This window comes from Ascaphus truei, chromosome 6 (assembly GCF_040206685.1).
Source record: "Ascaphus truei isolate aAscTru1 chromosome 6, aAscTru1.hap1, whole genome shotgun sequence".
NCBI classification, from domain to species: Eukaryota; Metazoa; Chordata; class Amphibia; order Anura; family Ascaphidae; genus Ascaphus; species Ascaphus truei.
In genome coordinates, this window is record NC_134488.1 from 91,368,392 (window position 1) to 91,385,185 (window position 16,794).

At 38.9% G+C, this 16,794-nt stretch overlaps 1 protein-coding gene across 2 annotated transcripts in view; it reads right to left on the bottom strand.

Moving 5' to 3' along the window:
* Positions 1 to 4,321: 4,321 nt before the first annotated feature.
* Positions 4,322 to 16,794, bottom strand: part of FOXJ3 (forkhead box J3) — a 52,463-nt gene continuing 39,990 nt past the window's right edge. For both annotated transcript variants that reach the window (XM_075605086.1, XM_075605087.1), the window contains exons 7-13: positions 16,390 to 16,518; positions 14,231 to 14,390; positions 13,082 to 13,510; positions 11,585 to 11,674; positions 10,144 to 10,335; positions 9,631 to 9,726; positions 4,322 to 7,368 (exon numbers count right to left, since the gene is read on the bottom strand). In XM_075605086.1, the coding sequence (XP_075461201.1) occupies positions 7,253 to 7,368; positions 9,631 to 9,726; positions 10,144 to 10,335; positions 11,585 to 11,674; positions 13,082 to 13,510; positions 14,231 to 14,390; positions 16,390 to 16,518 (1,212 nt within the window). In that variant the 3' untranslated portion in view covers positions 4,322 to 7,252. The remainder of the gene's footprint in view (positions 7,369 to 9,630; positions 9,727 to 10,143; positions 10,336 to 11,584; positions 11,675 to 13,081; positions 13,511 to 14,230; positions 14,391 to 16,389; positions 16,519 to 16,794) is intronic.

Here is a 16,794-nt window from a genome sequence, read left to right on the forward strand (position 1 = left end):
TGCAATGCTTCCACGATGTATAGAATTAACCAAAGGAGCTACCCAAATGCTTCATTAAAGGTGTGGTTTAAGGTAGGCCTTAAAGGTGGAGAGAGATGGTGGTAGTTTTGGATTTAAAAGGGGAATAACATTCCGGAGGGGTGGGGTAGTGAGTTAGAAAGGGGAGGGAAAGGACTTTAGATACAGTACAAAAGGGTTAGACAGAAGACATCCTTCAGCAGAACTCAAGAGGTGAGGACGTGTATTATTACCCTTGGGTAATAAATATAAAAGAAATACGTTTAAACCAATGTAGCTAAATAAACAGGTGGGGGATGAAATGGAAAAGAGGCAGGTGTTTAGATTCTTGAAGCCTGAAAGGACATGTATCATATCAGAATTACAAAAAAAATAAATGTAACAAAAGTTGCAAAAGAGCAAAAATTGATAATGGAAAAAAAGGATAGAAATAGAAAGTAAGATCAAGCCAAAAAAGTTTTTTAAATACCTTTTTAATAACAAAAATAGAAAAGAAAATATAGGACCCTTTCAGTGTGAGATAAGGAATAACAAATTATTTGCCTCTGTTTACCAGGGAACCAATTGCAATAGTAGTGCCGCAGGAGGAAGCAACAACCTTTATATTAACAAACAATTGGTTAACTGAGGAAGAAGTTCATAGGCAGCTTGATAAAAAGAAAGTAAATAAGGCACCTGGCCCCGATGGGATACATTAAAGAGTTCTCAAGGAGTTAAGTTCAATAATAGCCAAACCATTACATTTAATACTCAAAGACTCCATTTCCACAGGCTCAATACAAGATTGGTGTAAAGCAGATGTGGTGCCTATATTTAAAAAGGGAGTTAGATCACAACCGGGGAATTACAGACCTGTAAGCCTAACATCAATAGTGGGGAAGCTACTTGAAGGTTTAATAGGGGACAATATACAGGAATACCTAATGGGAAACAAAATTATTAGTAATAGTCAGCATGCATTTATGATGGATAAGTCATTCCAAACTAACCGTATTCATTTCTTTGAGGAAGTAGGAATGTAGACCAGGGTAATGCAGTTGATGTGGTCTACTTAGATTTTGCAAAGGCTTTTGATACGATTCCACACGAGGTTAGTGTACAAAATGAAACAAATTGGACTCGGTAAAAATATCTGCATCTGGATTGAAAACTGGTTAAAGGACAGACAACAGAGGGTTGTCTTGAATGGAACTTTTTCAGGTTGGGCTAAAGTCGTGAGTGGAGTACCTCAGGGATTGGTACTGGGACCCTTGCTTTTTAACTTGTTTATTAATGACCTACAGGTCGGCATAGAGAGCAAAGTCTCCATCTTTGCTGATGATACTAAATTGTGTAAGGTAGTAGAATCAGAGCAGGATGTCATTTCTCTCCAGAAGGACTTGGAGAGACTGGAAACGTGGGCAGGTAAATGGCATTTGAGGTTTAATACAGATAAATGTAAGGTTATGCATTTGGGGGAAAAAAAGAATAAACAGGCGATTTACAAATTAAATGATGATAAATTAGGGGATTCCTTGGTGGAGAAGGATTTAGGAGTGCTTGTAGACAGTAGGCTTAGCAATAGTGCCCAAAGGCAAACAAGATCTTATCTTGCATTAAACGGACATGGATTGAAGGGAAGTAAACATAATTAAGACCCTTTATTAAGTACCCTCCTTAGAAAATACATTATGGAACTAGAGAGTGCAGAGAAGAGCCACCAAATTAGTAATGGGGATGGATAATTTGATTTATGAGGAGAGGCTAGCCAAATTAGATTTGTTTACATTAGAAAAGGTGTGTCTAAGAGGGGATATGATTACTATATACAAATATATTTGGGGACAGTACAAGCAGCTTTCAAAAGAACTATTCATCTCAAGGGCAGTACAAAGGACACAGGGTCATCCCTTAAGGTTGGAGGAAAGGAGATTTCACAGCAACAAAGGAAAGGGTTCTTTATAGTTAGGGCAGTTAAAATGTGGAATTCATTACCCATGGAGACTGTGATGGCAGATACAATAGATTTGTTCAAGAAAAGGTTGGACATCTTTTTAGAAAGGAAAGGTATACAGGGATATACTAAATAAGTATAAATGGGAAGGATGTTGATCCAGGGAGTAATCTAATTGCCAATTCTTGGAGTCAGGAAGGAATTTTTCTTCTCCTTAAGAGATATCATTGGATGATATGTCACTGGGGGCTTTTTGTTTGCCTTCCTCTGGATCAATATACTTGAAGTACAGATATATTATGTATCTGTCATCTAAATTTAGCAAAGGTTGAACTTGATGGACGAATGCCTTTTTTCAACATCATCTACAATGTAACTATGTATAGCAAGAAATTAGGACTGAGGTGAGATGGGGCAGAAGAGTATATACTATATAGCCTTAAAAGACGGAATTTTGTTGTAATACAGGATTTAATAGGAAGCCAGGAGAGGGATTTCACGCAGGAGTGACGCAGAGATTTTTAGGAGTGTGAGAATGTACAGGATCCTGGTCTTTGGCCAGGGGACTCTGCCCTGTTGTCATCCCAGGGTTAACCTTGCTGGTTGCGCGCTGCTCTTAATGTATAGGTATCTTATTTGAAAAAAAAATTGGTCACTGTGTAGGTAGGTGCGCGATCGGCGGTTATTTGGGCCGTGTATGGGTGCACGTGTGTAGGCAGAGGGGGGGTAACTATACACGGAGTTTTAGAAGGGAGGCATTTTACATTTTCTTGCATCGCCTCCTTCCCTCCCGTTTGTATTTTTCAGTTTAATTGTTTAAACTGAAGCTTTTATTTTAATGTTTCTTTTTTGCTTGTGTTCATTATCTGTATATATCTGTTATATCATTTTATTAAAAATATATTTTTTTAATTTAATGATATATACTGTATATCATTAAATTTAAAAAAAAATGGTTGTTTGTCCTGTCTTTATTTCATGGTTTGATGGTTATAAATTTAAACTCTTGGCTGGGAGGCAGAGTAAATATTTGGTACAATATTTATTGGTCGTTTGTTACCTTATAGCCGGTAAGGCTGACGGTGTTAGGAGTGAATAATTAAAAAGATGGATGTTAATATTAATAAAGTTGTAGCCTTTACCAACATTTACTTATAATAATGTTTGGTCTTTTAAGTTTTAAGGGCACATGCGTTCTGGGCAGGACAGTGATTCTAGCAGCAGCATTTAGAATAGATTGGAGGGGAGCCAAATGAGTCAGGAAGGCCAAATTGTAGGTTACAATTTTCCTAGAAGTGCCGATGAGCTTGTGCAGACGGTGATTTAAAGTATGGGGGGGGGGGGGGATGCTGAGAAGCCAGTTTACCCAGGTCCCTTGTACTGTACCAAGTATGTCATGTACTCACACCAATCAATAATTCTATACTGCACAAACAATGTTTGTTTTATGAATGTTTCAAATTCACCAGCAGTAAATGTTTACTATAAAATAAATAAATCACTGCTTACATTGTATTTCTGTGCTACAGTGGGATGATGTTGAATATCTCAATCTTCAAGCAACAAACCTCCCAAGATGTATTTGTTACCATTATCTGAAACAGAGGTCCCCGGCACTAAACAGCATTGTTCTTAACTTCAAGAACTGAAGTTTCCAAGATATTTAACTTTTTATTGTCTGGTAATTAAAAAAAATATACACACACACACAAACATCAGGAGTCACTTACAGTAGTGGAAAACCACAACGGCATGTCCCAATGATGTCCTAGATTTCTACTGGTGGCCAGAGTGGGCCGGATCCCAGCCATTGTGTTTGTTTCTTGACTGGGGCATTAAATATAAAATATCTTGGGTAACTGGGGAAGAGGTGCTGATCCACAGTATTTATCTCCAGGGGATATTAGGGTTCAGATGTTGTGGGGAGGGGGGGGGAAGAGACATGAAATGCAAATTGCTTTAACTAATGTAGGAGGTGGTATATTGAAGAGAAAAATAATAATTGTCAGGACATAAAAATGTGATCCATATATTCAGGGGAAATGTGGGGACGTTCTTTTTTCTTTTTCTTTTACTGAAAGAGTAGTAAAGGCATAGGAATATTTACCACAATAATGCTTGCGATAACCACAAAAGTATCCTTACAGGGATAGGATGTTTCTGGAACATTTATTTATAACCTCTATTCACATTGTGGTGAGAAGCAGGGAAACAGGGAGGTGTGTGTGCTTTTATACATTTTTTTATTTTAACCAGAGGATGTAACCTGCACCACATATTAAATAGCGGCTTCTGTTTTACTGCCTACTTTTGTCTTTTTAATGACTTCCATTAATCTGCCTTTTGAACAAACGGTCGAATCACAGGATATAAAGAAATCAGTTAGCATGTTGTTTTTATTTTGTAAGTGCCCTTCATGCATATCAGGTCTGTCAGCAACAATCCTAATGACACGTGTTATATTTTTACAGCACTGCAGTTTTACAAGAAATCGGTGCTGCTTATTATTCAGCAAATGTATTAAACCGTGCAATAACAAAAAAGTATAAACATTAAAACACTGACTGTAGAACAGCAGTACAGTTAGAAGGTAGTGTTGCACAAAAAGAGCCAAATCCATGTTCATCACGTATATACAATATAGATATGTACACATATATCATCCTCTTAATGAACAATATCAAAATAATCTATTCCTATTGAAATATCCTTCCTCGAACGTTGCTTCTTGCCTCGAAACATGACAATTTGAAGATTATTATTTACAGAAACATACAATAAACACACAGAATCACTAATGCCACAAATGCCAGGATTGCTGTTATGCTGGAAAGATATCTCATTTGTTACACATCAATACGAGACGTTTGAGCAGTACAACAGATAAAGAAAAAGGGAAATACAAAAACTCATCATGTCTGATATGAAAATAGGCGATTCAATCGTGGTATAGCACAGGGGTGAGCAACTCGTGTCCTCAAGGGCCACCAACAGGCCAGGTTTTCAGGATATCCCTGCTTCAGCACAGGTGGCCCAATCAGTTCAGTCACCTGTGCTGAAGCAAGGATATCCTGAAAACCTGGCCTGTTGGTGGCCCTTGAGGACTGGAGTTGCCAACCACTGCTATAACAACAGGTGGACATACAAAAAAAACTTGTGTTGTTGTGTCTGCAATCTCCTCTCCCCCCCCCCCCCTCCCCCTCCCCCTCCAAAGCCAATATTGTTCTGGATAAATATGTTTCAAGAGATAAATGTTCTAAACATACAAATATATTTTTCAGATATCTTATTAAAACAGCATTGTAGGGCGACACTAGTAACAGTGAAAATATTTATTTTGTTGGTTTACGGATGACATTTTCACACTTTACATACGCTACAGCAAGTGAAATATTGTATTTGTCTTTTTTTTTTAATAATGATTATGGGGAAGTCTCTGTGGTCTCTCAATTGCTGTAAACCTCCAATTTTAGTAATAGGCAGTATCCACTGGAGAATTTACTCCATTTTGCATGATCATAGATGCAGAAACATGACAAATTCTGCCGATACCATGTGGTCTACAAATCCAAAACACATTCTCTGGTAACATTTGTGGTCTCCAACCTGTAAGATGCAGCGTTCTGCTGGGGACCACCCCATTTTGCAAAGATGTCTATTCATACATGGTATAGGCCAATGTTCATCAAACCTGCAATGCCCTTTTATATTGGGATGCAATACATGCAGGACACCAACATCTGTTAAATTGCAACTCATACATGGAAAATATTGTGTAATGATGTAACAATGACTAATTATCTCTGTATATTTTGGAAGACACCAAATCAAATACAGGTAAAATAGGTTAATGAATCCAATTTATAATTCTACAAAAATATTTTAGGAACTGCTTTGCATAACCTAAATGTTGCTTATTGCAACGGTGTATTGCATCAGATTAATTTTAATACAATAATGCAAATAACAATAAAAAATAAACATGTGCAGGTGGTTGAATTTTCAGTACCATAAACACATATTTTCTATCACAATATTGCCTTTTAAAATGCATTGGACACAATCCTGAGTGCCAATTGCTTTATGTATAGCTAAATAATTTATCAAGGAGTTCTTATTTAAAAAAAAGAATGTATTTTGCTCTTGCACAGATACACAACTACCGAAGAAACTATTAAAGATCTAGAAAAATGTAAACATTTAAATAGTTTTGCAATGGCAATATTGCACAAAGTTGAAAAAAAACAAAAAAAACTCAAAGGCAATTTGTGATCAGGTTTAGAGCACAAGTTTTGTATATGCAGCTGGCCCTTGGACTTACCCTCATACACTTTCTGGTAGACCATATATATATACTTTATACAAATAATCTCTTCAGTGCTTTAGCACACAGTAACACATACAGTTCCTGCTTGGCTCCTGGTCTCCTGGATCTATCCATACAGGACATATTTTGACATTGGTACGGTTGCTATGAAAGCCAGAGCTCGCCTCAACTTTACATAAAAAGAAAACATCCCGACAGTTCTGGCGTTTACAGATGTAGCACGTGACATTGTTCCACAAGACAACACATCAGATCTTGTTGTGACTCGGGAATATCACAGAGTTTACATAGGATAAAATGCCATCGTTGGTGCAAAATATCACACCACACGGTATGAAGCGTACCTCATGTGTACCTCAACCGTCCCATTTTTAAAAACAACCTTGGCTGCCCGAATTATCTGCATTCTGTTGTGGGCCGCTATGGCACTAAATAACGCTTGCAACCATAGAACTACTTTGGATTGCTATACTGAATGGCAGTACAATAATAATTAAGGTTCCTTCACAAAAGAATACAAAAGTACACTATGAATAGCTCATATAAATAATTAGGAAAATAAAAAAAACTGTCACGGCCCAGGCTGAGAGTGCCAGAGAAAGGCAATTTATCCAATAGAGGAAGGTTTGAAATGCAAAATGTATTGTTTGAAAGTTGTGCTGTAAAAGAGATTCTCTCCAGATTTCAGTGTTACACTTGTGGTCAACATTAGTTAACACAAAGCTGAACAAGCTGTCTAAATCACATAACGATAATGAGCGACGGCAGCTTACCAGGGAAACAAACAAGTATTACAAAGTCACCCCAAAGCATTCATTTAATTTATCCTGCTAAGTATAGTTTGATTGTCATCAAAGTCAACATTGATAGCAGTGTTCTGTTATTTGGATGTCTTTAGTTTTTCGGATCACATTCATGGTCACGTATACCAATAACACGGGGGGGGACAAGACAATAAAACTATTTTAATAGTGCTATACAATAGAGTCCCAATCAAAATCATCTTGAATGTCATCTGCAGGAAGAGGACGACGCATGTGGAAGTTGGATGACGGCATCATGTGCTGCTGGTTCATTACTCCATGATGTCCTGTTAACAAGAAGAAATCAGATGGTAAGTGTAAAGCAGTTCAACATAACTATCTTGGTGACTTAAAACAGCATTTATTATTGACAATGCTGAGCTTCATTTACTTAAGTACAGTGAATATAGCTGTGCCTGCAAATAAAACGACACAAATAAATGAGATGTGTGTAAGTTCAGGACAACGGGAATCCATTTCAGTGATGAGGGAGTGCACGTCTTTGGAAAGACTGCACATATTCAATGCCATGCACGTTCCTGCTGACAACTTGTGTAGCAAGCGAACGACGACATCCCAAACGGACCGCAAAACCCAATATCTGCCAATATTACTGAGTGTTTCCTGATGTTCACTAAGATTACATGGAAATGTGCCATAACTTGTCATTTGCATCACATTACGTGATGATATCACTTTACTTGCAAGTGCCTCCTACATGTTAAAGTACCACACAAAAGAAGGAGCCTCCTCGCATGACCTTTTTTCAGTGTGCACTTTTACATTAAAAAGCAGAAATACTACAGTATAAACAGGAACATCCGTCCAAAATACCCAGTTGATAGGTGAATAGGTGTCATAATATAAATACATAGTAACGTGTACATATGAAAGGGAATGAAAGAGCCTGTATGTGAAAAGGTGAATGTTGACGTCTTTATCTTTCATTAGTATGGATCATGTTGTTACACATATTTGAATAGATGATGATCAGTGTAATCTTATAGCTATTTATTGAGTTATCACTCAACAAGAGTGAGTCAGACATGCCTGAGCTGAACATGGATGGCTAACCTCAATATAAGACAAATATGGGTCTACAGCTGGTGTGTAAAATTAAAAACAAAAGTCTGGATGGACTTGCTATAAAACTTGTACACAAAGTACAGATTGCTTTACTATAGCTCACTGTGTACAATGTCTTGGAACCTAAATAAGAAGAAGATAAATATTTCACAAACTCAGGATTCAGCTTGGGGTGATCCTTAAACACTAATTGACTTGGCAAAGGATATATCAAGCACCAAAGCACAGAGGATAGGAAGAGGAGTCTTTCATTCACATTATTAACTCCTCTATTATATTTTAAACTGCTAGCAGCTTTAAAGAGAATTAAAAGCAGTCAATCATGAAATCATGCATCAATCTTATGAAGAGAGGCCAAGCAAAACAGGTTTATCATTTGGAGGCGCATATACCATACTATACTAAAAAAAGCTCCTAAGAGAACTATAAATATTTTTCCTGTCCCAGTATTTTGCAGATTTAAATCCACAATAACAAGTGGCATTTCCTCTTTGCAATTCCCCCCCCCCCTCCCCTCCCCAATTAATGTCTTTACGGCAGTGCAATTATGTAAACTGACGATCAATCCGTTCTCCTGTGATCGATAAGTGAAAATTCTGCTTCCCAGGGCACACAATATGGCAGCCCATTTCAAAAGAGGAAGTGGGGAAGTTTCCTAAATAGTTGCTATAGCAACCAAATGAAGCTTAATACGTTAAAAGGGGCACAGAGAGTGTAAGGAAAAAGGCAGTAAGTATAATCTAATACTACACAACAGATTTATAAAAAAGATATATAAGATTTTGCATTACATGCTGCTTTAAAAGACCAATAGATTTAAGGAGGATTAAATGTAGTTACTATGCATCAGCCTTATAAGAAGAGGATGTGCAAAACAGAACTATCTTAATAAGGTACAGATACAGTATCTTCAACAAAAGTCCCTGAGCTACAAATATTTTCCAGATTTATGTGGAGAAACCAGTAGTTCAAATAACGTTTTCTGTCAGCAAATGTAAAATATATATATATGCTGTTTGCAAATGTACGTTGCTTTGGTAGCACCTAATTCCACAGAGAAACAGAGGGCCAAAAAACATATTGAGGCCTACTCAAGTCCAGAAGCAGCCGACTGCCCCACAATCAGACGCAAACTGCCACTGACATGAATTGTAGTTTTCAGGGCTTATTAAATAGGAGGTATATTTACTTCAGTGCTGAGCCATAAGCACACTTCCCAACAGTCCAGTTATTTGCAGGACTATCCCTTAACCCGCAGCCCCCAGGTGAGAGGACTTCCTATCCAGATGGGAGGGAGTCTGTCATTGTTAGCGTTGGGGGCGACACCCGGCCCCTTACACAGTTCAAGCAGTGTGGGGGAGAGACATATGTTTAGGTGAGTTTGTAAGAGTGTGTTTGTTTATGTGCTAAAGCCCCAGAATTACCAGCCCCAGAGACAAGAAGTGCATTTGGTCTGTAAATACCTGACATAGCCGATCCTGTGGGTGATATAAGGGGATAACTTGGAGGTCCCATCATTGAAGGCGGAACATTTTGCCTGGAATCCAGGTATACATTTCCTGCGCAACAAGAAAACGCCATAGGTGTAAAATACAATTTGATATTATATGTTGGAATACCATGCCGCATATTGCTAGAATGACATGCTATAATTAACAATGCTGCATGCGAACAAAGAACAGTCCCACACCAAATCCTTCAAAACATCCACAATAAAAATGTTTGCATGTTACATGTTACCACTCACTAATACTATTGCTACTATAGTATTAGTACTTTCAAGTACTTGGCTTTCAAGTGTGTTACTTTATCTCTTGTCGTTTCTTCTGGCCAAAGTTACTTCTGTTGTACGGAACCTGCAAGACTTCATTATTTAGTGTTCCCCGTCTTTGTATTTCTTATGCATGCATTGTATGGCTCTCCAGAAACAAGTCAGCTCTGCACAACAAATGAGAGTATAACAAACACATAAATACCTGTTCCAAGGTGTTGTGTAGGTTTTGTGCTGTGCAAAGTACTGTGACAAACTGGTGACTGCACATTACTTTGTGAATGGATGAGGCCAGTCTGGGTAAAGAACTTATTAAGTGAAGAGCACAGGTCTGCAAACTGAACTTGATCTAGCGACCAATTCTTAAGATCTGCTTGTCTCATACTTTCCATCAAACCTGAGAAAGAAAGAAAAACTTGAATTCTACTGAACACCAATTATAGATTCCTTTTCTTATTGGAACCAGTTAAATAGGGGGTCTACAAAAGTGGGAAAACCCCAGTACAAAAGAATTGCTCCAGATTTATCAAAGAAAAAAAGGGCAATTGCTTTTAATGGGATTCCTTTTCCTCGGTGAAGCTTGTGCTGTTTATTTTCACTGGATTTGCCCTCGTTTTGCAGTCAGGAGACTTTAGTAAATAAACCTCTATTTAACTACAATTGTCACGTGTGTTTGCTGGTGGCAGTTGATTGAATTAGAAACTTTGTCTTCTCTTACCTATCGTAGAATGGGCAGAGCATATGAAGCTCAGACTAAGGACAGGAGAATACAAGACGAGAGGTGAATGGTTGATTCTGATTTTCCAGCTAACGAATGAGTCTGTAAGTCTTTCATATTTAAAAGCAGAGATCCGCTGTGATTAACCAGCCTGCTGTAGCAAGGCCGACTGCAAGTCTGACTGGAATTGCTACTCCCCATGTGACAAATACAGGCTGTAGTCTTCCAAATGCAATCACAAATTGATTCTAGTGTATGCTAAAGTACACATGTAGCAGACATTACCCCGGTTAACGCACAAAACACCACGTTAACCAACACTTGTGTTATCACCTTAACCATTGTTTTCAAAAGCACTACCACTAAAGAATGCACCGGTATAAACGCAACACGTCGCTTTAACAGATGCAATCTACAGCTGTAACATTTTGGAACCTTTAAAGTGGTCCACAAGGCATAAGAGAAGTACATCTATCATACACATTCTACATACAGACATGAAACTACTCAGTGGGTGCATGTGTCTCACACTGGCTTCCAAGTCCTATTCCATCCTGCCAAACTCATAATTACATTAAAGCAGCAACCTGCTCTGCTTGTGTTTTTATACAATAAAATAAATAGGCTCACCCAGAGTCCTGGGACACAACTCCTCTTCCAAAGATATTGGACTATGCCGTTCACACTGGTTTAGATTACAAATACATGCCAGATGCTTAGGGGGCAATTGTATATTGTCCAAAGCGGCAGATTTTTGGCTGTGTTTAGCAAAAAATCCCCATACGTTTCAATGAGGATTTCGGGGCCAAAAAGCCTGAACAGCAGCTTCGGCGTATATAGAATAAGGCCCTTAGTGGTTTATTTAACCTCTCCGCTACCAGAAGGGTGTGCAAAGGGGTTAGTCCAGCAATCAAAATAAAATACACACCTTGGAATTGAGAAAGATCCACATCAGACCAGTTGGCACTTCTGGCAATACGGCAACTTTCCTTCAGCATATCTAGCGTGGAGTACCAATCTGTGGGGACACGTACGGGAGGGACAATGAAACCTTGTACATTCACCACTCTACACAATAAAGGATTTTTACAATGGTTTAGTACAACTACAATATTGTTATCAAGTTAGCACATCATTTCAAGTTCTTCTGCATTACTACCGTTATAAAATGTATGTATGTACGTATGTATGTGTGTATGTACAGTATGTGTGTGTATGTACGTATAGATGTACAGTATGTGTGTATGTATATGTATGTGTGTGTATGAATATGTACGTGTGTGTGTGCGCATGTGCATGTATGTATGTGTGTCTATGTATGTGTGTGTGTGTATGTATGTGTGTGTAAGTGTATGTGTGTGTGTATGTATGTATATAGCGCCATTAATGTACATGGCGCTAGATACTTTTCTTCCTCTAGGAAGGTAGGGCCACATCCATATACAGAGGCAGAAATATGGTGATATTATATAACATATCTCCCTGATGTTACTAAATGTGATGGTGTCAGTTCTGGTGTTAATAAGGGCAAAGTATAGGCAGCCACATCAAAATCAGAAGGGGGCTGGATAACATATTCTACCAATAGAAGCATAGCATAGTATCAATCACACTGAAATAAATCACTTATGTAACCTTAATACTTTAGTGGATTTGAATAATCTGTAATCCAACATAAAAAGCAGAGATTATTACAACTTCCAAGTATGTTTACCAAAATATCAACCACCTTTGTTGTGGTATGTCTGTCAAACAACAGTGTTTAGTACCTTCGACTCGCAAGTGATTAAAGATTATGCACCGTATTTCATAAACACCTATTGCCGGAAGACACTTTAAAGCCTATTCATTTTAGTGTGTCAGAGGGTGTTTAATTGAATACCACTGCTTAGTAAATACAGGCCTATGTTAAATGGCAACTATTTTACCCTCTACAACTGGTATACAATATATATGTTACACAATAGCAATTGTGAATATAGGTATGCTTTGCAACAAATGTTTATGGACACGTTTTTGTTTCCATGTACAAAAGCCCTAAAATGGAAACCGAAAATAAGTAATACGTGGGTAGCCATACAGGTTTTATGATACAATGTATATACTTTAATTTTGTCTATAGGGGAAATGTCATTATCATACATCTGTTGTTTCCTCTAATAACTGACCATTTTACAACCTCTACTCCAGTGTGGCTTCAGTTGACTTATAAACACATTAGCGGGCGAGTCCTTATTAGGTGTGCAATGAAGCACTTACGGAACGTGTCGAACATTTGGGCAAACACAGAGCAGCACTAGCCATTCAGTATTTGAGCAGTCACAGGTTCAATCATGAGCAGCCTTCCTACCCATGATAGAAGACTTAAGAGAATGAAACGCAGATATTGGCACAATATACATCTTTAAAAATGAAAAGCTCTTACCAGCACCACAGGACATTGGTTGCTGTGCTAGAGATGTCTGATGTGCTAGCGATTGATGCTGATGGTTCGGATGGTGGTGCTGTATATGCTGATGTGGCGCAGGATGCTGTGAGCGTTGCTGAGGATGCTGTGATTGATGTGGAGTGTGTTGATGACAGTGAGATGTATGCTGTGGACACTGCTGTGGATGCTGATGATGTACTACGGTGTGATGTATGTGTGGTGACTGCTGTGTGTGCAGTTGGGTGTGGGATAAGTGAACCTGCCCAATAGAATCACCTACACCTGTGCCAAGACTACTGGCATGGCTATTTGTCAGGCTATTTTGGCTACTGTGCTGCTGGGAACTCATTGTGCTGCTAGGTGAGTGCTGATATGAACAAGGAGAATGTGTCTGCTGTGATGACTCTGGAGGCAGGTTCATCAATCCTGAAAGTAAAACAGAGTTATGCTTATTACATATATGTTGTGCCAGCACAGGATAGATATGTTAAGATGCATAGCTCATTTTCTAATGACAAAGAAGACGGGTATTAATCACAATCATCAACTACAAGCAAGTCTGCAGCAATTATATAAATACTCACATGTAAGACGTTAATATCATCACTTCATTTATTAAATGTTCTTCTCTATGCTTTAACCAACATTATTTTGCTATGCACATATTGTGTAGGATCTACAGAAGTTTCACTTGTCTCATAAAAGCTTCTTATAAAAAGGACAATACCTATGTAGCGATCCACAGAGCACAGGACTAACTCTCTAACACAGTGTTCCTCAAACTCTCCTTGGGATCCACCAGCCACACCAGGTTGTAGGAATACACATTGCACGGGAACACACGTGAATGCACCCAGTTTGTATATATGAGTAGAATATTGAGCAGTTGGCTCGGAAACCTGGTCTGACTCAAAGCTCTGAGTTAAGGTTTTAGAACCACTGCTCTAATATATGGGACCGTATGCGCTGCAGGATCCCATACTAATGTTTCTAGTCACACTTTCATCCTTATTTTGAAGCAGACCTGTTTTTCACTCCAATCTCTGGAAAACACATATACTGTAGTATATACACTTATACCTACATGTGTATTCTATCATTTCTATTGCACCTCTGGAGGTATTAAAAAAAATAAAAGCTACCCACCTTGTTGGCTTAGAGATTGCTCAAAAACAGACTTGTATAGGCTTCGAAACGAATCACTGAGATCTTCAAAATTATATTCAGGGAAAAGTTTGTCTCGATCTTGTGTATTATACGGCTGCTGTGGTAATGATTGAGCAGATGGCTCTGGATGGCTTGTTACCTAATATTGAATGAGAAGCATAATGAATACATTTTGTACTGTTGTGCATTGTTACTTGTATTTATACAACGTTTGTTTAAAAATATGTATTCATGGTTTTCAGTTCCCTTTCAGAAGCCATTTGAGTCCAACCACAATATAAATTCTGAAAAAGTTTTTTAATAAACAAAAATACCTACAAATATATCAACTAACGCTCCTGCCTATTTTCTCACTGTCTTGGGCAGTTCTTTTTCCAGGTGAGAATGCTAGCTATTATTCCTCTCTAATGCACTATTATTCTCTGTTGAATGATGGTATTATTACAATTTAACTATGGATGTTGTGTAGTGCACATTGTCACTTCTATGACCCTGTACAGTACATACTGTAAACAGAACAAAAGTATTTTAAGGATACACAGGTTTTAAGGATATCCCTGCTTCAGCACAGTCAAAGACTGAGCCACCGATTGAGCAACCTGTGCTGAAGCAGGGATATACTGAAAACGTGACCTGGTGGTGGTCCTTGAGGACTGGAGTTGGCCACCCATTAAATAAATTGTGAATGTAGGGGAAGATTTAGCCAATGTCTAAAAAAGGTTAAGCCCGCCTTTATCCCTACCTGTCAATAACATGATGTACTGTATTCATATATGTATGCACAGTTTATTGTACCAATCCTGTATGTGCGTACTGTGCTCACATTGGGCTGACATTCTGTAGCCTGGTTCCAGCACTTCGGGAACAAGGGGTTAACTATGTTGAACGGTTTAAAGGTGCAGGGTTTGTGTGGAAGATGGGTATACAAATATTCAGGCTCAACACAAAGGAGATCCTGGGCGAGATAAGGCGAGTGGCTTGGGACATTGTCAAGCGAGGCAGGGCTGTGAACTCCAGTGTGGGGGAAAGGGGTTTCCCGTAGGGGGGACCATTGTTTGTCCCAGACTGAGTCTCCTACCCTTCAGGAGATATTGGGCAGACCAGGGGAACCCTTGCCGGGACTGTGCCATGTAGGCACCATTTCCATTGGTCCATCCAAAAGCCCCGCTCAACTGAAGCCCACCCCTGTGGGCTGTCCTGGAAGTCCGATAACCTCCCCTCGCTTCGGTTCTACGCAGGCGAGCCCTCGCTTGATGATTGGACTCTAAAGACAATCCGCTCTGGGATTGGCCGGGACTCTGTCCTCCAAGTTGGTGGATGGAGACCGAGGGATAGATCAGTAGGAACCCGGCTTTGGTTCCAGAGACTTGTTGTGGAATACTCGGAGAGCCGAAGTGGATCCTTTAAATATCCAAAATCCTCCAAAAGTGCTCCCGGAAACTTGCAAAGGAGGTTGAAAGGAAGCGACAGCACGGAATTTAAAACTGCTGACTAGCGGAGAGCATCGCAGTGCTGCCCCTACTAGAGGACAGCAGCGCAAGTTGGGAATACGTATCGGGGTAAACGTCTGGACTGAGATCCCCATACCTAGGGCTCTAGGTTGTTCCCCCAGTTGGGTGAGTTTGTGTGTTATGTATGTACTGGAGGTTTGTGGAATCTTTGTTTCCAATAAATTCACTTTTCTTCAACTCTACAGTTTGTCTAGTGTACTGACCCTGGTGTAATTGTCCTGGTCTCCCGTGACATACATGCACATAATAAAAAAACAAACAAACAAAAACACATAGCAGGATCCCAAATACTATTTTTATATGAACATCTGTCATAAGAAGAAGAAAAGACTTTATAAGTGTTAGCAGTTCACGTTAAGATGTAAGAGCTCATGTCTGCCCAGAAAAATATATGACATTTTGTAAATAGATAAAATAAAAAAGGACAAGTGCCACCTATTTTTAGTAGAACAAGTCAATATATTAAAAGCCATAATAGCTGACAATCTTCCCTCACATCAAATGAGTTTGGTTTTGTAAATAGGGGTCATTGTTATGCCAACATTTTATGCTTGAAAACAAATTGGCGACACGAGAATGAAGGAAGCACATTAAAGTGCACAATGTGCATGCACACGACAAGCTTACCGGCGTATAGCTGTGTACACTGCCAACACTGTTCAAGTTTATAGACGACACACTGTGATCAGAAAGACTGTTGTTAAGGCTACTTCGTGGGCTGTCATTGCCATCCTGATCTGTGTTATATAAGGTTACCTATAAAAAAGAAAGAACATGTGTTTAAAATGTAGACGATAAGCATACCAAATACTTAGTTGTCATGTGATTACATGACAACTAACAAAAAAACGTTGCATTTACAGAGATTACCCAACCATGTTCCAGTCTCTCAAATATCATGTGGCGTTTTAAGTCAGTGGTGCTCAAGTAACCCCAACAGGTCAGGTTTTCAGGATATCCCAGTCAAGGACTGAGTCTCTGATTGAGCCACCTGTGCTGAAGCAGGTATATCCTTAAAACCTGATCTGTTGG